The sequence below is a fragment of the Coffea arabica genome, chromosome 3c, assembly GCF_036785885.1.
Source record: "Coffea arabica cultivar ET-39 chromosome 3c, Coffea Arabica ET-39 HiFi, whole genome shotgun sequence".
Classification (NCBI taxonomy): Eukaryota; Viridiplantae; Streptophyta; class Magnoliopsida; order Gentianales; family Rubiaceae; genus Coffea; species Coffea arabica.
In genome coordinates, this window is record NC_092314.1 from 651,953 (window position 1) to 673,253 (window position 21,301).

At 38.5% G+C, this 21,301-nt stretch overlaps 3 protein-coding genes and 1 non-coding gene across 9 annotated transcripts; 3 read left to right on the forward strand and 1 right to left on the reverse strand.

Moving 5' to 3' along the window:
• Nucleotides 1-5,215: 5,215 nt before the first annotated feature.
• On the reverse strand, nucleotides 5,216-10,051 carry LOC113733876 (uncharacterized). 5 transcript variants are annotated; one of them, XM_027260090.2, is made up of 12 exons: nucleotides 9,126-10,051; nucleotides 8,814-9,011; nucleotides 8,515-8,661; nucleotides 8,057-8,157; nucleotides 7,872-7,941; nucleotides 7,596-7,686; nucleotides 7,184-7,253; nucleotides 6,982-7,077; nucleotides 6,764-6,863; nucleotides 6,583-6,669; nucleotides 6,398-6,489; nucleotides 5,216-6,282 (listed from the first exon to the last, which is right to left on the reverse strand). In XM_027260090.2, exons 1-12 carry the CDS (start codon nucleotides 9,163-9,165, stop codon nucleotides 6,145-6,147), a joined length of 1,230 nt encoding a protein of 409 aa, XP_027115891.1. In that variant the 5' UTR covers nucleotides 9,166-10,051; the 3' UTR covers nucleotides 5,216-6,144. The 5 variants fall into 5 exon arrangements, with proteins under 5 accessions (XP_027115891.1, XP_027115892.1, XP_027115890.1 ...); XM_027260091.2 differs by having other exon boundaries at nucleotides 6,583-6,654; nucleotides 9,114-10,051; XM_027260089.2 differs by having other exon boundaries at nucleotides 9,114-10,051.
• LOC113736130 (U2 spliceosomal RNA) lies at nucleotides 5,618-5,813 on the forward strand. The gene has a single exon (XR_003459621.1). It is a non-coding gene; the product is annotated as a U2 spliceosomal RNA (small nuclear RNA).
• On the forward strand, nucleotides 9,422-10,774 carry LOC113738045 (dirigent protein 1-like). Its single transcript, XM_027265206.2, has 2 exons — nucleotides 9,422-9,487; nucleotides 10,043-10,774. Exons 1-2 carry the CDS (start codon nucleotides 9,422-9,424, stop codon nucleotides 10,592-10,594), a joined length of 618 nt encoding a protein of 205 aa, XP_027121007.2. The 3' UTR covers nucleotides 10,595-10,774.
• Nucleotides 10,519-15,056, forward strand: LOC113735310 (receptor-like protein kinase ANXUR1). Of its 2 annotated transcripts, XM_027262330.2 has the most exons (3): nucleotides 10,519-10,659; nucleotides 11,599-11,828; nucleotides 11,907-15,056. In XM_027262330.2, the coding sequence occupies exon 3, from the start codon at nucleotides 12,085-12,087 to the stop codon at nucleotides 14,662-14,664; it is 2,580 nt and encodes an 859-aa protein (XP_027118131.1). In that variant the 5' UTR covers nucleotides 10,519-10,659; nucleotides 11,599-11,828; nucleotides 11,907-12,084; the 3' UTR covers nucleotides 14,665-15,056. The 2 variants fall into 2 exon arrangements, with proteins under 2 accessions (XP_027118131.1, XP_071937752.1); XM_072081651.1 differs by having other exon boundaries at nucleotides 10,560-10,659; nucleotides 11,603-15,056.
• Nucleotides 15,057-21,301: the final 6,245 nt, after the last annotated feature.

The window sequence follows — 21,301 nt, forward strand, 5'->3', positions numbered from 1 at the left end:
ATTATACTTGTAAAATATAATAGTAGTAGATTGACTCAGGAACAAGAATTCATGGGTCGACCAATCTTATCTAGTGGACTTCACTGAGAACCCAAAATTAAATAATGGAAAATAAAAATTAATTTGTCCAAGTCCCTGACCAATTCATTAAATTGATTGAGATCGCAAACTATTAAACTAATAGACTACAATCCAAAGACAAGCGTTCTTTCCCTAACAAAAAATAAACTAATAGATCATATTATGTGCGCTAATTCGTCATCTCGGTTTATTGACCTGACGCTGAAGCAGAAATTTTGTTGAGATGAAACTGAACATAATTTTGTGCTATTTTTTACTAGTCGAGCCAACGCACTAAGGATTACTTTTTCTTGATGGGAAGTTCTGCTGACACTGACCAGATTTTGTGGTATTAATTTTTTTTTTCCCCCGGTTCAATCACAAGTTGGAAAGTCTTCAAGTTTCTAACAAGTTTAATGATCTTCTTCTCTTCTTCTTTAATAAATGTGGCTAAAGTGGAAGGTTAGCTAACACTAACAACCCCTATGTGGCTGCATTAAAAGAGGAGGAGAATTAATGGATTGTTTTTTTTTTACCTAAGCCCAAAGGACTTTTGAATTAATGGATTGTTTCATCATCAACCTTTATTGGTTTTGGATTGTCCTAATTAATTGTTCTTCAATCAGAAGAACCCCGATTAGGGTTTGTTTGGATTGTAAATTATTTGGGATATTTTTACTGTAGTACCTTTTGTGACGTGATGTATGTGAGATAGAAAGATACTTGGAAAGATAAAAAGATGTATTGAAAATTGTAATGATGATGTAAGCAAATAAAATTAAGGAAATAGTGCTCAATCCAAACAAATCTTTTAAAGCCTAACAAACAATTACTATAGCATATACTTTATGTGTCTTGAATGCTAACCAGTTTCATCGTTTCTTAGTAGTATTATTTACCTTGTAACACACCTTTTTTTTTCATTTTAAGGATAATAATTAGGGGTACGATATGACAAAATCACAGTATATTATTTTGTGGCTGCTTGTAGAGAGGATTCTAGTCTGCTTTGAACCACCCCACCCCACCCCATAAAAATAAAATAAAATGAAAAGTAAATGAGTAGCCGAGCTTGAGTAATTATCTTGGTCAAACTTCGAAAATGGAAAATAAGACAATAATAATATCAAAGTCCTTTTTTTTGTTTTTTGGGTGACTCGTGTGTCCATTATATCAAATAATAATAAGCCGGAGACGCCATTTGCATTCAGGCCATCCAACTATATAAATTTTTATAATGTAGCTTAATCTGAACTCCTCCTAATCCTAAATTATTTTGATTTCAGATTATTTAGTTAGGGTGACACGGCTTGCGACGCACGCGGCATTAACAGGAGTGTGTTTTCCTGATCTCTGCGTGTTTTGTACTCGTAATTAGCCAGGTGATTGATTGCCCGCCATTCCTAACATCCACCAACCCGCCCAAAGGTCATAAATTGATTCTTGTGTTAGACTTGTTAGTTGTACAGTCACCGAAACCGGTAAGTCAAGGTTGACAGCCTCTGTGCTTCGAGTCTGAAGTTGGAAAAGCTTCATCCATCAGGATGAACGAGGAATTTTAAGCAATCATTGGCATGTAAACGTGTTTAGATTGTCAGTTTTTGTATATAATATATATATATATATATAATTTCTCTTGGGATATCTGCCGTATATTGCATCATTGTAGTGTATATATATATATAAAAAAAAACTTACAACCCATACGGAATGAGTAAAGCAATCAAATCGACCATGTTGTTGAGGGTAGGGGTGAAATCGAGTCGAGTCGAGCTCGAGTAGGCTAAGCAATCATTGGCATGTAAACGTGTTTAGATTGTCAGTTTTTGTATATAATATATATATATATATAATTTCTCTTGGGATATCTGCCGTATATTGCATCATTGTAGTGTATATATATATATAAAAAAAAAACTTACAACCCATACGGAATGAGTAAAGCAATCAAATCGACCATGTTGTTGAGGGTATGGGTGAAATCGAGCCGAGTCGAGTTCGAGTAGTAGCCTACTCGAGCTCGAACTCGACAACATCCACCAGGAATCGAGCTCGAGCAATGAAGATCGGGATTGACTCGAGACAAGCACGAGTAAGATCGTACTCGACTCGATCAAGCTTGAATGCATATCGAGCTCGAGCTCGAGTCGAGTACTCGAACTTGACATGCATCCGATCGAAGCAACAACAGCAACAACAACAACGTCAGCCCTACTTCCCCTCTTTCTCTCTTTTTCTTCTTCCTTTTATTTATTTTTCTCCTTCTTCTTCCTTCTTTATTCCTTGTCCACCGCCGTCACTTTGCACCCCGCCAGATCGCCGCACGCCACACTGCCGCCCATCGCGCCTGTTGCCCAGCCGCGCCTCGCCACCAGCAGCTCCTTCTCACGCAACCCCTGCTCGACTCAACCGCAGTCGCCCCCTTGCGAGCAGCCTGCCCCTTGCGCTCCAGTTCACCTCCAGGCAGATCGAGCAGCAACTCAGCCGCAGCAGTCCAGCAGCAGTTGCGCACGGCGCGCAGTCATCCGCCAGCTCGCGACGCCCTCTCCTCCACGGCCTGCGCCAGCAGCGCGCAAGACTCAAGAGCTTCCTCTAAGTCAAGACTCAAGAGCTCAGAAACCATTACAAGTATTGCAGCAGCAGCAGCCCCCAATTTTTTTGAGTTGTGACAATTGAGATTTGAGAAGATGAGCCAAAGACTGAGATTGGGATTTGAGAGGTAAGCTGAACTCTGAAGACTGAAGAGGAACGAAGAAGGCGAATGAAGGACAGAGTTTGCAATGCATTTCATCGTTTTTAGTTTACGAGCCAAAATTACTTATTCACCCTTCATTATTATTACAACATAACTGGTTAAACCCGTAAATATTCTAACTAACAAACCTAAAAGAGTAAATTGATATATAAAATATACAAATAGGCCACCAAACTCGAGCTACTCGACGAGTTAAAATTTCTTGCCATTAATTACTCGAACTCGACTCGTTTACTGTAGCAAGTAGCTCGAAATCGCCTCGAGCTCGATTCGAGTAGCTAACCAAGCTACTCGCGAGCTCGATTCAAGCTACTCGAATTCTCTGCACCCCTAGTTGAGGGCGTAGCAATTTGCAAAGGCTCAATATCATATTTTAGCAAAAACACAGATGAATGAATGAGATTACTACGAAACAGTAAAAGTTAAAATGGACCCCACTCAGAAAAGTTAAAATAAATCAAGCAAATTTATAAATATACAAACAAAAATAACCTAAAAAAATCTCATACAAAAGTTTTTCATATGCAATACTACAATAAAGTTTTATAATAACACACCTAAAAACTGTTAATTCAAACGGAGCAATAAACAAGCATTACAGTACTGGTTTTTTCAGTTCATTGTTTAATCTTTTTTCAAACCTTTCTTTCTGCCAATTCTACCAAAACTGGTTTGGTCAGATGAGTAGACTCGCCAAAAAAAAAAAAAAAAAAAAATCCTTTGGGTTGGAGAAAGTTTAATAGATGATCCATACAGAAGTCAGACATGCTGTTTTTCAACGTACATCCCGGAACACGGTCATACTTAACGTCTTCACCATTTCAGGTTTCAAACGCCCCCCCCCCCCCCCCAAAAAAATAATAAAAACCTTGAAAAGTAAAGTTAAAATATAGACAATCTAGTTGATCCACAGTTGCAGTATGTGCTGACTTGGCATGTCAAAGTCAAACCAAGAGCAGGCTCCCAAAGCAATGGCGGTTGCAGTCGCAGCCTCCTGTCTAATTGGGGCGCTTCAGCTGCAAGTTGACCAGAATTAGAACACATTTATTAGGGCTTGAGCAAAGTCTTGGCTAACCAAGGAGATCAGTTTTGAGATGCCACTCACATAAAAGCTCTTCTTGTTACTTGATCTATAGCCGATTCAAAACCTCCCATTTATTACAAAAAAAAAAAAAAAAAAATTCTATAGACTATTGTGATTAGATGATTTTTTTTTTTTGGCTATAGGCCGATCATTCTCTTTACATATGCATTATATTTTCGTATTTTAAGTACCACTTTTGTGACAGGAAAAAGAAAAGGTCAACGAGGCAATCCATGCCATGGTTGACTTGGGAAAGGTGGAGCGTGAGAAAGCTTCAGGTTTTGTTTTCTTCTCGACCGGCGCATTTGCCAAATCAACCACTATTATTTAAATCTTTGGCAATTCTGATCAGCATCTATAACCATATTGTTAAAATCACGGTCTCAGTCAAAGAAACGCAAACAATTAGGAAGAAAATTGCATCCCGGAAAAGTAAGCGGGCGATAGCGAACTCCTTTGACAGGTCCGCAAATATTATTATTATTACCTTAATCCTAACTCATCCTGGAAGCTAATGAAATTTAAGATTCTTAAGCATCCCATCCCGGAAGCATTTTTGTATTCCGTTAACAAGTCATATTAAACGGAATTTTGGTTTCTAAGCATAATTAGGACCCTATAAACTGTTTTTTACCGGCAACGATGCATTTGTATAACCTACTCTATCCTAATCTAAGGGGGAGGGAGAGCCTAAGGAGGCTGTGGTAGGAGCTAGTGGGTATACAGACCCAATTAGACCAAGGGAGTGCTATGACACTACCCTTATATTTTTTTTTTGCTGCTGATGAGATTTGAACCCTCACCAACAGCCCAAGGAGGGACTTAAGTGCCTCCCTGGTGACCACTGAGCCATTGGCCCAATTTTTTCGGTCCACTCCACTTCAGGAACAGCCAGTGCCAGAGTGGGTTGGTTTCGCTAACATGTGGCTGGCAGGGGCCGGACAAGTTTTAATGTCAACATTCATAATCCTCTAATGTGCTGATACTTCTTCATACTTGGTCAGAAGTTGGATGGAAAAAGATCCATTTATTGCACCCCTTTTTTTTCTAAAAAAGGAAGAAAAAAAAAAGAGGGGTGAAGGGATACTTTTTGGGATCAGAATGCTGAGGGAGGGAGGACCATTATTAGGTGGAATATATTTGAAGTTACGAATATATTTACACTCCCATTTTTGTTAATCACATTTTCAGTATCATTCCAATCACATAGTTTTCACTTACTATATTATTTAATAAAATAAACGGCAGGACTGCAAATAACGTTTCCACACATTTATCATCCATTTGGTGGACAATAGAAAAATAACAATTCGACATTTTAAGCATCTAGTTCAGTTGTTTCATTGAAAACCAAAATTCTTTGTGACATAATGTCCAATTGTCTGTTTGTTGGACACAGAGCAAAATCTTTCAGGGATGCCTAGAACTTATACACTTTTCGCAGCATGATAAGCACCCCAATATGTGCAAACGGATCCAGCTACTATTCAATACAAAATCAAATTGAAAGGACCATTTTTACCCATCAAGATGATCTTCACGTAGTATTAGTCTGATAGAGGCGGAGCTAAAAAGAATCTGCCTGTGCCCATGGTTTTGGTTGTAAAGAGCAAAGAAGAAGAAAAGGCGGTTATCGAAGAGATCCCACATCGGAGCAGCAAAGGGCGTCGCGTGAGCTTGGAGAAGTATAAAAGCAGCGAGCCAGCCTCGTAACAAGCATACCTTTCTCGGCCTTTTGGCTAAGATCAAGTGTAGTATCTGTTCTTATCAGTTTAATATCTGATACGTGGGCCATCGGCCCACACGATATTAACTCAATTTTTATAGGGGGAGAGCCCACTACGGTAGCTTGCTGCCGGGGCCCTCGAGCGTCGCCTGGGCTTTGCACTGCAGCCTCGGCCTGGCGCACCCCTCCAATTGCCAGTCATAAAAACTTCAAATCGAACGTGTCTGCACTACACTTCCTTTCGGGCGAGACAAGGCCCAAGCACAATTATAAAAAAAAAAAAATCGCACGGTGTTTGTGTGTTATGATGCGACACTTTAAATCCAGAGTTAAAGAAAACGAACAACGAACGACTTCTTGGTTGCTCGCAACTGTAAAAAGCTTTTTAATCAATACTAATTGCCTCTCGTTTCCCGCGGGTGCATTGCGAGATTTGTCTAGGGCCTGCTTGCTACCTAGCATTCCTTCTGCGATTGATACAGGAGAGTGGAGACCTTGACATTCTAGCTTTATCCAGGATCAATTGGTGCCATAGGCTTTAACAGTTCCAACCAAGGCAAGTGATTCCTCAAGTGCCTTCAACAGATGTTCAGGACAGTCCTCAATATAAGCATGCGTATGATTAGACTGCATAGATGTCAAAACCCTTCCAACCACCTGGACATAAGAAAAAATTACCCCCCAGAGATCACGTTGGAAGCAGAGGGTTCTGAATTTGCTAATGATAAAGACAATAACTAGGACAGTTTCCTACAGCAGTATGCGAGACTACCTTTCTTGCGTAGCCTCCAAAAGCTACCCCTCCAATCAAAGCATTTTGTGAACTAGATGGTACTGGAGGCATCTTTTTACCTTCAGATATCTCTGCAAAAGAATTTCTATCTTTTTAGTTGGAAAAACAGTATGAATTAGGAAACATCAAACAAGAAACTTGCTACAGAGGGGATAGGTTAGTACCAGGTATGGTTGTTGTTTGGAACAATCTCTCTCTTTTCAGCCCATCTACAGTGTGAGCATTGGTACCACCAGCTAGTTGAAGAAAACCTGGGATGAGTAGACAGAACTGGAATTGGAATTTTGAGCTTTTACAAATCCTAGCACCTAAAAATAAAGATAAGAAGATACTCCAGACATGCACCTTTGGGCCTGTCACTAGCAGAGACTAAACGGAGAGCAAAAGCAATTGCTTCCCTCGTGGCTCCTCTTCCGATGTCTCCACTCATGGGACGACCATCCAACTTTAGTCAGCATAACATACACAAACCATCAAAAAGCTCACAATACAACTTGATGAAACTCAAGACCTGATTTACAAGTAGTAACAGATTCAGATTCCTGGTTTTCGAGGGCCTGTACCTGCCATAAGTTGATGCAATGCAGGTTGGGTTCCATTATAGAATACAAAGTGCTCATTGCAGCAATAGTTAGATCCTTGATATCGGGCATACTAACCTGCACTTAGTAGAGAGTGAAAAATGCTCGTAAGGATCAATGTACATAGTTAGATGACAATAATCAGCGTTTGATCATAAACGCAATAAAACTGTTCTGCACTTACTGCCACTAGTCTCAAGTGATTAATTGAATCTCCCAATCCATTCCAAAGTTCTTCAAATGCACTTGCCTGCCTACAGATATAAAAAGCGAATCTAAGTGAAAACAGCTTAGCATTAGTAACTATGTATCGATAATTGGGTGACGTCGCACTAAGCCCTCACATATACTGAAACATTACTCTCTGGTGAATGTAGAAAAAATGTACCGGAAAGACTTGGGCAATTTCTCATCCCGTGACTGCAAAACATGCCTTTTCAAACTACTATGAGTCGCTTTATTTTGATTACCATTTACTACATAAATATTGAAAGGTTAACTTGGCCAGCATGCAGTTAGCCATATATTTGCTGTACTTAAATCCATAATACAAAGATAATACTAGTAGTCTACACAGTGATATGGCGATAAGCTACCTTCCATTTGTATGAATCTCTATGGCATCAACGTCATCTCTTTTGAGAAGTTCAACTGTTGTGGTAACGTCTCGTATGTATGTAATTGCTCCTAATCAATCGAGTGTTCTGTTATAATCATTAAATGAGCCAGTTCAAGGCTTTTCAAAAGAGAACGTCATGAGAACGTTCAATCAGACAAAACTTCCGCTGGGAAAAGAAATTATGATAATAAGGTTCTCAAAACTCAATATCAGATGCAGGCATGCAATAAATGAATTATGAAGTTTAACTCACTTATTCTATCAAAGGGACAAACAGGAATGCAGCGGCCACAGCCATAGCAGCGATCAGCCAGGACCCCACCCTGCATTCTCAAATCTAGTTATTGAACATAAGCAAATGATGGTGAACAAGATCTTTACGCCAGAAGTTTAGCTAAGCTTAATCAACTGAATTACATAAATGAAACAGAAAAGAACCTTGAGTCCACTAGGTGTACTTTCTCCAAGTATTGCATTAGCTGGACATACAATCTCACACGGTCTTGAGCAATCAAGGGGACAATCATCCGGATCAAATTCTGTTATATAATAAAGAGCCGTTACAGGCTTTTGTTTAAGTGTGTGCTTCCTAAAGGATCAAGGGTCATCATTCCTGAGAACATTCAGTTCCTGTAGCCATACTATGACCACATGAGCTAGTACAAGAATGCTCCACGATTCAGGTTCTACCTAAATTCCACACCAAGCCATCTCCTTAAGTTGTTTATTACTAGTAATATCAACTGAAGACATCAGCCAAAAACAAAAGGATTTCTACCTCGAGTTATGGTGGCATTATAATGCCAATTACAGACGCACAAAAAGAAGAGGGGAATTTGTAGCATTTAACACATCTTCACGTAACCCTTATGGAGTCCAAGAATTGAAATAGTTACCGGCTTTACGGAAATGAAGATCTTCATTGTCATTGACACTGACCATAATCCAAGGCCTGCGAATGGGGAAAATAGCACGAGCAGCTTCAATTCCTTCATTCACAGCACTCACTACAGATGCTTCAGCAGCACAGTCAATGCAATCAACTGAATTTTCATTCACACAAAAAAACTCATACATAAGGCTTCACTTCATTCAATAATACAAAACCAACTATAAAGAGAAGGCTTTTTTCTTCTTTTCAACAAGCGGCAAAGGAATAAGAGGAACAAATGCTGATCGAAACATTCTGTCTTACCACCAGCAAGAGTGTACACCAACGAAAGATTCCTGATATCAGCAACATCCTCAAAACTAGCACCACAAATAAGCTTGACCCAGTTGCCTTTTTGTAGAGATTCATGCGGAGAGGTGATTATTGAAGGAATCCCAGTTCTGGCTACGAGGCTTTTCACCTGTCCTAGGCCTTCTCTTTTGCTGCTTATATTCAGCTGAGCTGTGAGAGCACAGCAGAGCAATGTTACACATAAACTGATTAACAAATTCAACTTTCTTCTAGGACTTGGAACTTGGAAGAAGGCAAGAAAGAGAGAGAAACCAGATTGAATACTTGACTGGAGCGAAGCACAGCAAGATAAGCTGAGGGCCATCCCAAATCTCAGTGGAGCCGAACCATGCCTCAAGAAGCCGCTGAGTGTTTCCTTTCAGATATTTTTGGTCTCGAAAGTTGCAAATATGCAAATTAAATTCGAACTTGCTCGAACTTTAATACATGTGCGTGTGTGTTATATATGTAAACACACACGTGTGTGTATGTATATATGTATATATTTTTGTACGTATCCTTCTCTTTAGGACTTAGAGGTGGCAAAAGCGTGACAACAGCTATTTAGGTGAAACTAAAGAATGGTGCTAAATCCCAACGCCAATTATACCCACAGACCACTGACGCAGAAGCTCTTCTCCGTCATGGTTCACCTACTTTACATGTAGCCAATCCCATTGCCTGCCTAAAGTTGTGTGGTTGCACCAGAGTGGTCAGAGATAGAACCAACATTGAGGTCAGAAGAAGTGGTTCCCTCAATTTGTTAATCGTTACTTTTTCTGAAGAAATGAATTGCTGATAGCTCTGTCTATACTTCAGATTCATATTTGTAATCGTAATGAACAGTTTTCAAATTGCAATTTTTGTCTTACTCTTTGCTAATCACCTTAAAGTTCAATGAAGAAAAAGTGCCAAAAACATAAAACCCCGGTCAAAAGTTTGGGCAGCAGCATTTGCGGTTTACGATACATGAGTTACATCCACGAAGGCCATGACGAGCGTTCCAAGCCGCGTGGTTAATCAGATGCTTATTAACAAAGCTAAACTAAACCCCTTAAAATATGATTACCCGTAGCTGCCCCTTTGTCATTTTCCATTGAAAATGTTCGCCAAGTCCTCTGCTAAGCATCATATGGCAGTCATAAATAAAATGCAGCAGCATCCCCCCATTTCCAGAAAAAACTAGCGCATCATCCATTTAGGTCATAGCCATGCCCAGTCTTCTCAGCTCTGCTTCTACCCCTTTCCTACCTCTTCTGGCTCTGCCCATTCTTTACTGGGCCACAACCCTCAGGAAGCGCAAACCCAAGGAAACAAACCTTGTTTTCTATGTCCACGACAACTTTGCCGGAGATGACACCTCTGCTATGACCGTGGCCGGGAAGGATGGCCCAACGACGAGTATCTTAGAATTTGGAACTCTGGCTGCAGTGGATGATCCAGTAACTGAAGGTCCAGATCCAAAATCCAAAAAAATTGGAAGGGCCCAAGGTTTGTACATCAATTCTCAGCTGGATGGCAAAGGATTGTACTTGGTATTTTCTGTGATATTCACTGATGGAGAATACAAGGGGAGCACTTTGGAAATTCAAGGAGCTGATCCCTTCTCCGTCAAGGAAAGAGAGTTTTCAATTGTATCAGGGACTGGTTTTTTTCGGTTTGTTAAAGGGTATGGAATTATGACGACTGAATTCATTGACATACCAAACTTGAGGGCTATTCTTAAACTCGATGTCACCGTCAGGCATTATTGAACAAGTTTAGTTGTACAACTTGGTTTACTTTGCAGCTCAGCTCTGTTCCCATAAACTTGATTATGGTACCTTTTTTTCTTTTTCTTTTGCTTACTTTTCTTTCTCATGAAAGGAAGGAAGAAAATAAAATTAATGTGATAATTTTCTCGATATAAAGAGATTAAAAAAAAATTCATTTGATCGTGTTTGCCTGGCATTTTAGTACTTTAATGGAATTATAGTGTTCACTAATTCAATTTGAATGGAACTTTGAACTTTTTGGCATTGAGGAGTTAGAATGAACAGACTAATTAGCAGAATTCGCCCATTATGTGGTAAGCCAGATAATGAGTAAGATATTCTTGATGGAATAAATGATATGGAAATTTCGGGGAGGGATGGACTGGTTAGTACTAGAGGAGGAGGGATTGAAATTAAAAAGAAAAGATATGGAAATTCTAACAAGACGTTTTTTTTTTTTTTTTTATCTTAACGGCATATGTTTAGCCTACTCCTACGGAGGAAGGGGGGGGGGGAAATCTACTCTATGGGAAGGCCCAATTAAGTCGGGAGAACTTGATGGAGATTGAACCACCATTAGATCAAACGGGTGCACCACACACCCGTATGAATTTAGAACAAACCTCATACATTATTGTAAGTGCCAGGAAATGAAAAGGCTTACAAATGCAAACCAGTTATTGCTATTAAACCGTCCCTTTAAGATCCTTGTAGACGAAACAAAGATAAGATCATAAGATGTATTATCCTAGCCTAGGTGATAAAAAAAGCATTGAAGTCAGCTTCATCACTGTGACATAATTCATAATTGAAATACTTCAATTACATATGTTACATATTGCAAGAATAAGAGTAACTTTACAATTATCCAAACCCCCCAAACACCCAACCAAAAAAAAAAAAAAAGAAGGTAATCTTCCAACTCTCAATTGTTCTGACTATCGACTGTATTTATTGAGCAAATAAATGCATATGTTTTACTCCATGTTTTATTTGCCCTCAAGGCAGGCCAAGGTGACCAGTAAGACTCGACAATTGATGGCGCCAAATTTGGAGGAGTAATTAAATGCATCAATATAGCTATAAGCAACATCACTCACTCGAGCCGTTACTTTCTTCCTTCACCATTCCTCTCTAACAACCTCTCCGCCCTCTGAAACTCTCATCAATCAAGAAGCATTGCTGAAAATAATAGAGCTGCTTGAGCAAGCTGAATTAGAAGATTGGCTTCATGGTTTTTCTTTTTCCTTTTTCTTGGTTCAATAAAAGCAAATTCAAAGGTGAGCATGCCAATATTTTCTTGTTCTTGCAGGTCAATTTCGATTACGTTGTTTACAAATCCTCCTTGATGGGCATCAAGTGGAAAATTCTTGCCTTCAGTTTCTCGTAATCTGTTTCCTTACCCCACTCTCTTGCATATCCATACTTCCTTGAACTCTTTTCAAGTTTCTTTCTTGCAGTTACCCTTCAAAGGGAATCTATATTCAGGCATGATTTTTGATATCCATGTTTTATTTCTTGGAATCGCCTGTTCTTTCATTGTGAATAAGGTCCATTCAGCTAGCAACAGCAATATATCAAACTCTGATTCTCTTGTGTTGGCTTGTGGTGCTCCTACCAATGCCACAGATAATAACGGCAGGAGTTGGATTCCAGATTCTAAATTCCTTGCATCTTCAGATAATTCAATCGTTGCCACGGCTCTTTCTCAAGATCCTTCATTGCCTTCCACTGTCCCTTACATGACTGCCAGAGTATTCCAATCACAATTCACTTACACGTTCAGAATTTCTCCCAAAGCCCGCCACTGGATTCGCCTTCATTTTTACCCCCCTTCTTATAATAATCTCAGCTCTTCAAATGGATTCTTTTCTGTAACAGCTGATGGTTTCACACTTCTTAACAATTTTAGTGCTTTGATCACCGCCCAAGCGCTTACACAAGCTTATATTATCAGAGAATATAATATTGTACCAATTCAGACTGGTATTCTCAACCTCACATTCACTCCATCACCAGCATATAATGGATCTTTTGCTTTTGTCAATGGCATTGAGATTATCTCAACGCCAGAACTTTTTCAAGCTGCGCCTTTGGTTGGGTTTTCAGAGCAGTCAGTGGAAGTAGAACAGAATACGGTGCAGACACTGATTAGGCTAAATGTTGGTGGACAGTATATTCCAGCTAGTGATGATTCTGGTCTGAGCAGAACATGGTACGATGACTCGCCTTATCTATTTGGTGCAGCTTTTGGTGTCACCTCTCAGGCTGATGAAAATGTGAGAATCAATTATCCAACTGGTTTACCCGAGTACATTGCTCCTGTAAACGTTTATGACACAGCAAGGTCAATGGGGCCTGATCCAAAGGTTAATCAGAATTTCAACCTTACATGGGTGTTTCAAATTGATCCCAATTATACTTATCTCGTGAGGTTCCATTTCTGCGATTATCAGATGTCCAAAGTTAATCAGAGGGTGTTTGCTATCTTCATTAACAACCAAACAGCTTTTCCAGATGCAGATGTGATTGGATGGGCTAGCGCAAAAGGGGTACCAGTTTACAAGGATTTTACGATACAAGTCAGTGATAGGAGTGGCGATGAACAATTGTGGGTGGCTCTGCAACCTAATCAAACATCCGTGCCAGAATTTTACGATGTAATTCTAAACGGTCTGGAGATCTTTAAGATTAATGATACAAAAGGGAGCTTAGCAGGCCCAAATCCTGTGCCATCACCGCTTGCCACTCCCATGGAGTCCGAGCCAAAGCAATTTGCACCATCGAAGTCCAGAAAAACTGGCCTTATTCTCGGTGCGGTTGGGGGAGCAGCGGTTGGCTTTGCTCTGGTTATTGGTTTTGTTGCATTTCTCAGGCGTAGGAAGAGGATGGCTCTCGGAGAAAGTTCTAGCATAGCAGGTTGGCTGCCAATTTATGATAGCTCGCGCTCTTCAGAAACTGGAACAACAATCTCAGGCAAAAGTTGTGGCAGCAGTCGCATTTCAAATATTGGTGGAAGCCTCTGTAGACGTTTCTCCTTGGCCGAGATAAAAAATGGTTCCATGAATTTTTCTGAATCCCAAGTTATTGGAGTTGGAGGATTTGGTAAGGTGTACAGATGCTTTGTTGATGGAGGGACTGAAGTTGCCATAAAAAGAGCAAACCCATCATCAGAACAAGGCGTTCATGAGTTTAGAACTGAAATTGATCTGCTTTCAAAGCTAAGACACCGGCATTTGGTCTCTCTAATTGGGGCTTGTGAAGAACATAATGAAATGATATTGGTGTATGACTATATGGCTAATGGAACTTTGAGGGAGCATCTTTACAAGACCAAGAAGCCACGACTTTTATGGAGACAGAGGCTGGATATCTGCATTGGCGCTGCAAGAGGCCTTCACTATCTTCATACAGGAGCAAAGTACACTATCATCCACAGGGATGTGAAAACTACTAACATTCTGTTGGATGAAAAGTGGCTTGCAAAGGTTTCTGATTTTGGACTCTCAAAAACAGGTCCTACTCTTCATCAAACACATGTTAGTACAATGGTGAAAGGAAGTTTTGGGTACTTGGATCCAGAATACTTCCGCAGGCAACAATTGACAGAGAAATCAGATGTATATTCCTTTGGGGTGGTCCTTTTTGAAGTTTTGTGCGGAAGGCCAGCTCTTGATCCTAATCTTCCAAAAGAGCAAGTTAGTCTAGCAGATTGGGCATTGAGGTGTCATTCCCGGGGTGTTCTTGACGACATTATTGATCCATGTATCAAGGGGGAAATGGCACCTGAATGCTTGAAGCACTTCGCAGAAACAGCAGCTAAATGCTTGTCCGATCAAGGAATTGATCGCCCTTCAATGGGGGCTGTTCTCTGGAATCTGGAGTATTGCTTACAATTACAAAACAATCCAGATGGACCAGAATTCGTTGTGCAACAGAAAGCCAATGATGCTTATGCGATGCATGAAACGTTGCTGACCATTGAGGAGAATGATAAAATAAGCCAGGAGACAGAGGACAGCAGCTCCAACGAAATATTCTCACAAATAATAAATCCTCAAGGGAGATAGGTTGAGTACATGTTTCAATTTTTGCAGTGCACTTTACTTGCTGCTTCTTTGCACATTGTTGGTAGTGATGTTCAAGCATTAATTCTGCTGCTTGTCTGTAATTGCAGCCAATTTGATCGCATTTTGGTCTTAAACATTAGCTATCCCATGTGAATAAATTAGTGGAAGGGCTCTAGGCCAAGCTTGATGGTAGATTTGTATTCTTCATTTCTCTTTTTTAGTTTGAAAACAGTAGGATTCTTGACCTTTCTGATGATTCTGCAACCTAGCTCATGCAGATCAAGTAATAATTTTAATCTTGCAACCCATTCTGTAAATTAACTGTGTTCATTAGTGCTGGCAAATCATGACCCTTCGGATGTACTTAAAATGCATATTTTGGATTCTCTCGAGTTCTTTTAAGTCTTAGGTGTTACTTCCATCTATCCATGTTTCCTGAATATCTGAATCATATTTGAAGTTTGAGAATCGGTTACTATTTTCAAATACAAAAATGACAATTGGAACAATGAATACAGGCAGGGCATTGTGGAAAACATACAGAAAGAATATGTGCTCAGGACGTAAGAGCACTCAGTAAGCTCTAACCAAAACCAAATAAAAAGTCTGGATAATATTCAGAGGAAAGAAATAACCATCTGGGAACTCGTAGGCTACCGTAACCTTGCAAATTCCTGAAAAGGGCTCAAGATTGCAGGTACAAATTTGACTTCACTAGCAACCCCAATCACCATAGCGTGGATAAATGCTTTTGGATCGAGTGTTTTTGCACCTGTCCCTGAAAATAATTTATAATTTATACATTTATATAATATTCATTTATAATTTATATATTTATAATAATATATATCTATACATTTGTAAATATAAATGTATTATAAATGCATAAATATATATTTATATAAAAATATAAAAATTATAATATTCTAAAAATACTCAAAAATATGTTTCAAAAATACCTCTAAAAATAATTCAAAAAAATCAACAGTAAAAGTTTTTTATATAGTTTTTGAAAAACAACCCCAAAAACAACTAATCCAAACGGATTTGTTTTTCAAATTCAAAATGCTACAGTGGTGTTTTTGAAAAACAAACCCAAAAACAACTAATCCAAACGGAGCCTTCGATTTTTTAATAAATTCGTACTTCAACCACTTAGCTAGTCTTGTCCGTGGAGGAAAAATGAAATTAGAACTGAAGTTCCTCGATGTCAAATCAAAGTTCAGAAGTCGAGAAATTGAAGCAAATTGAGAAAGAGACCCTTTCACAGCTTTGCTTCTTTCTTTTTCTCTAGTATTGCTTCTTGTGCCATACCATGCATTTTGGCCAGGCTCTGGTCCAGCCTAGGGCTGGAACTTAACCAAAGTAGCTCGGCTCGAGCTCGCAAACTACTTGGTCAGCAGCTGGAGCTGCTCGTTAGAACTATCGAGTCGAGCTTGAGCTTGGAAATATAATACTCGAGAGCTCGACGAGCTCTATCGAGTTTTTTATAATATATATTTTAATTTTTATTATTATGAAATGTCAATAATATCCTTTATTTAAAATTATATATAAAATATTAATTTTTATTACTTGAGCTTGATCAGACTTGATTGAGCTATTAATTACATTTAATTAAACTCGAGCTCGAGTTCGAGCTCGAATTTCATAAATCGATGTCGAGCTCGAGCTCGAGCTCGAATTTTAAAAGCTTGACGAGCTCGAGCTCGAACTCGAGCTTAGTTATTTTGCCTCGAGTCGAGTTCGACTCGACAGCACCCCTAGTCCAGCCTATATTGATAAAATTTCTAACATTACATCAAAGATAAGTCTTCACGGGGGACTGGACCAAATGAAAATAGTGGAGATAACATGCAGGCCGCAGGATCCTAACTCTGTATGCTTTCTGTTTCTTGGGCTGCAAACGAGTCGAGTTGAGTCGAGTTTTGGCCTAATCGAGTTGAGTCTCGACATAATTTCATTGAACTCGAACTCGAGCTCGAGTTCGATGAGCTGACAATTTCAAGCTCGAGCTCGACCTCGAAAAAAATAAAAAATAATTATTTTATTTTTTAAAAAATAAATAAAATAATATTTTTTAAATAAATAATAAAATATTAAGGATATATATATAATTTTACTATTAAAATTTTAAAAATATAAAATATATATATATTTAAAATAAAAAAATAAAAACAAATATATATATACTTAAAATAAAAAAATAAAAAAAATTTATATATACTCGAGCTCGCGAGCCTAACGAACTTAATATTTTGAGCTCGAGTTCGAGCTCGATTTCAACTCGAGCCAGCTCGAACTCGGCTCGCGAGCGACTCGATTCGTTTGTAGCCCTAGTTTCCCCGGTAGTATGTCTCATTTTTGGAGGGAGTGAAAGGGACAGTGCACTGAGAAATGAGAGCACTTGTACTGATAAAGAAACAGCATTTGTAGTCCTCAGGCAGGGCAAGGCCTTGCATTCAAGACAATGCCTTTTTGACTCTGAATGTCCCATTTGAATTCAAAGAAATCAAAATTGACCAAATGTGTATGGCAAAAAAGGTTGAGAATGAAACACCGAATTCTTAAGGTATAATTGTTGAACCTTTGGATGTATTGAGCTCAGCAAAACTTGGCAGACTTGAAAGAAAGGGGATACATAAATGAGTTTGAGTAAGTGAATCTGATAATTTGACCGGTTCTTAAAGGCTTCCCTCCATTGACCAAGCAATCATCATAAGAGAGTCTCCTGAAAGTTCTTGGATTGACTAGCTTCGCAAAGGCAAACCATCCACAATGCAGGTGAATTTTGGAAGGTGCACAGCCAGAAATGCAAGTATTCACAATCTGCACAATGTACTGTGGGATCCCTGATGTTGAGTACATGCTTTGAGAAATACTTATATCCCTATTCGAACAAAAATCTGGTGTGACAAAAATCAGAATATCATATGACAAACTTCGGGAACTTAGAAATTAAAAGCAGAGAAGATTATAGAACTGATATAGAAATATTACCATGGATCAAAAATTTCCTATGCTTTAGATATGCTTTCCCAGGTTCAATCACTGTTGTCCTGTTGCCATCTTCATGAAATATCTCACCTGTCAAAATGAAAGCCGAAAGGTCAAGACGAAAACAAACTACAAAATGTTATAGTTCTTCCGGAACATCTAGTTTCAGTACATGACTTGCCTGATTGAAATTGGATGCTGCAGACTATAATGATTACTATAAAGAGGGAGAACAGAACAAATGCCACAGGCCTCATGATGGCCTTTTCAGTTTACAACTACTACAGGTGGAAAACTTTTTGTTTGTACTCAAGACAAACAAATTTCTTAGATTCACTTCCAGACAATCTTCTAGTTCGGAGTCAGAACGGAGCCATGAGAAAGTGCAGGCTTATGAAGTAAGAGAGTCGAGGAGAGAGTTGTGTATTGCTCATTTATTTGACGAGAAATAAGAGAGTCGAGGAGAGAGTTGTGTATTGCTCATTTATTTGACGAGAAATACGCAGTACTCAGTGCATATGAAGTGTTGGAAAAATGGCTATATCCATTATAGAGTGAATGAGAAAATTGTTCTCATAATGGCACTCTTGAAAGATTTGCTCATTTATTTGACGAGAAATACACAGTACTTGTGCATATGAAGTGTTGGAAAAATGGCTATATCCATTGTAGAGTGAATGAGAAAATTGTTCTCATAATAGCACTCTTGAAAGAATCCAAGGATAATTATCTATCATTCATTCATGTACATAGGATTCATGTGTATTAATTATTGATACGTGATTTTGGATAGGATTCATGTATATTAATTATTGATACATGATTTTGGATAGGATACATGCACTTAATACATGATTTTGAAGTTATCTTATTGAGATACATGTATGTACATGAATATGGTACTTTGATAAACGTGAAGATAATTATCTGGAATTTAACACTTGTTGTCAATTTCTAACAGTCACCCTTGGCCAGCATCTATAAATATCTCCTTTTGTTTCAAAAGAATGCGCGCTCTCTCTCTCTTTTTCTTTCTTGCATCTTCATCTTTTATAGTGTTCCATATTGCTCTCGTTCGAGTTCGCTGTGGTGAAGAAAGTTTGGTGCTGAATATTCACCTTTAATCTGTTGTATCCTGGGAGACAGACGGCTACTTAACCTCGAGCACTCTACCTGGAGGGGGCGAATCTGTTTTAAGGAAATTGTACTCACAAGCCTCGGATTGTTATTATTGTTATTTTCGATCATTTCTTTCTTTCTAGGTTGTATTTATTCTTCTCTTTATTGTATCAGCCTATTTTATTATTTCACTAACATGAAGTACACATGGGATTAATGTGCTAGCAAATGACACGCGAGGGTAGTGTAGGACAAGAAGTAAAGCCAAGTGCACAAGGGAAGAACGGATATAGAGATTGGAGAGTATAGAACAGGACCACTACTGTTGCTCATCCTTTTATCACATAGGGTGAAGTCATTCCTCAGCAAATTTCTTCAAACTTCAGGCTAGTCAAATGCCAAAGCAAAGATGATAAGAAAGACAACCATTAATTGCAACAATAGCCAGATGGCTCTCTAGTCTTTACAACTATGACCGTACCATATATCAACCTCTTCTTCTTTACAGTGATGCCCGCAAGCTCTACCGACTTACTGGTGCCACTTAACACATCCACAATCATACGGTACAAGTTCTCTTTGTTCAAGATACTCTTGGAAGAAGAGGCGTAGGCGATATATACATGTTAATTAGTGAGAGACTTTTTTAACTTGTACTTAAGTGCTGCTAGTCTGCACGAATATATTGATTATTTTTTTAAGCCTTGCAGCCGAAGTAATTTTTGGTAAACAGCTTCTGGAGGAAGAGGAAATAGTCAAATGACAAGCGACAATCTTTTCCAAATCAAATTAAGGATGCAAAACTTTTTACTGCATAAACAAATGATGCCTACCTAACGAATTTCATGTAGTACTTCCTTTCCTTGTAATTCAAGGTTAGGAACTTGGGAATTTGAATGTGGTCAACCAAGTGGCTTTGTTCTTGCCCCTTTCTCGCATGCCTGCAAGAACCTGAGTTCCTTTCACCCTTTCTTGTTTTGGTCCAAAAATTTTACAACCTTTTTGTTAGCATTGTACTTTTTTTCTTTTAAAAAAATTTACCCTAATAAATCTCCTTTTCTTTGACATAAGCGCAAAAAACTTTTTCCCTATAACAAGAAACTCGCGCTTGAAAAACTTATCGCACATTTGCAACCTAAAGGCAGCATTAGATGCCTGCTGAAAGGAGACTAGTTTCCATTTATGCCAAACCCTACTTTTGTAGGCCTATCTTCAAGGACTCGTAATGCCAAATCACATGCTAATTCCATAATTTGACATACTACAAAGTCTATATGATCGCCATTTGTCACCTCACATTAACAATAATATTAACAGATCATAAGATGTAGTTCTCAAACGCAAAATTTTAAAAAAAGGTATTTAGAATGCAGAAACCATAGTTATTAAATTCGGTCCGACCTGATGGTTGAACTGGTCAAACTGGTGAATCTGCCATGAAATCGGATCGGTTTAGCAATTGGATCGGAGTTGCAGATGATTCGCTTTGAACTGTTTGATTCGGACGATCGAACTGGTGACTCGCTAAACCCAGTTGTTTTTAATGAATCTGACGGATTTTGAAAATTTTTCTGAAATTACCTTTTTATCCAAATTTTTAATTTGACCAACCACACCAATATGGACATTGTCGTCTTTTTGATAATTTAATGAGAAAAATTGAAAAGGGACTTGGGAATTATGGTTTCTTTCTTTATTTGACACCTAGATTTATCATTTATGTTTACGTATAATATCAATATGAATTCATGAACTAAGGAACACATATGTGTATGACTTATGTGTTTGAACTATGAAATATGAATATGTGATGATTTGTTAACATTTAAGAATTTCTATACTTATCTTATAATTTATATGTTTATTTAATTATATTATATATTTTTTATTGTATAATGTAACCCAACGATTCGACCCATAACCCACCGATTGAATTACTAATCCTCCAATCCGATCCTCCGGTCGGGTTGGTTTTAATAACTATGGCAGCAACCACAACTTATATGGACTTGAGCGAACTTGTGGAAAGATTTGGGTTGCACAATTTGTTTGTGGCAACTTGCAGAAGATATGGGTCAATGGGATACACCTTCTGTGTTATAAGCTTAGCCTTGCTTGGATTGCTTGTTTCCGTCCGAAAATATTGTCGTTTTTCGTGATCACATTTCCCTATCATATTTTTCCCTCACATATATCAAATCACTACAGTAATTTTTTCATGAAAAATGACGGAAAATGCAATCCAAACACAACCAATGCTAAGAGTGGTGCTAGAATACGAGGAGCTTCTAGTGTCACTGCCAACTATTAAGTAGGTGCTTATCTAATATTCTACATCTTCGATTGACTTCCCCAATAATTAAGCACCAAAAAAATGGCATCTGAAACCCGTCACTTCCCATCGTTATTGCCCTTTTCTATCGTCCTCCTTCTCTACAAGTGCATCAACAGCAATTCTGCAAAACCATTGACTTCTTCTTCTATATCTTGTCTTTCTTTTGACTGTAATGGCCTCACAATA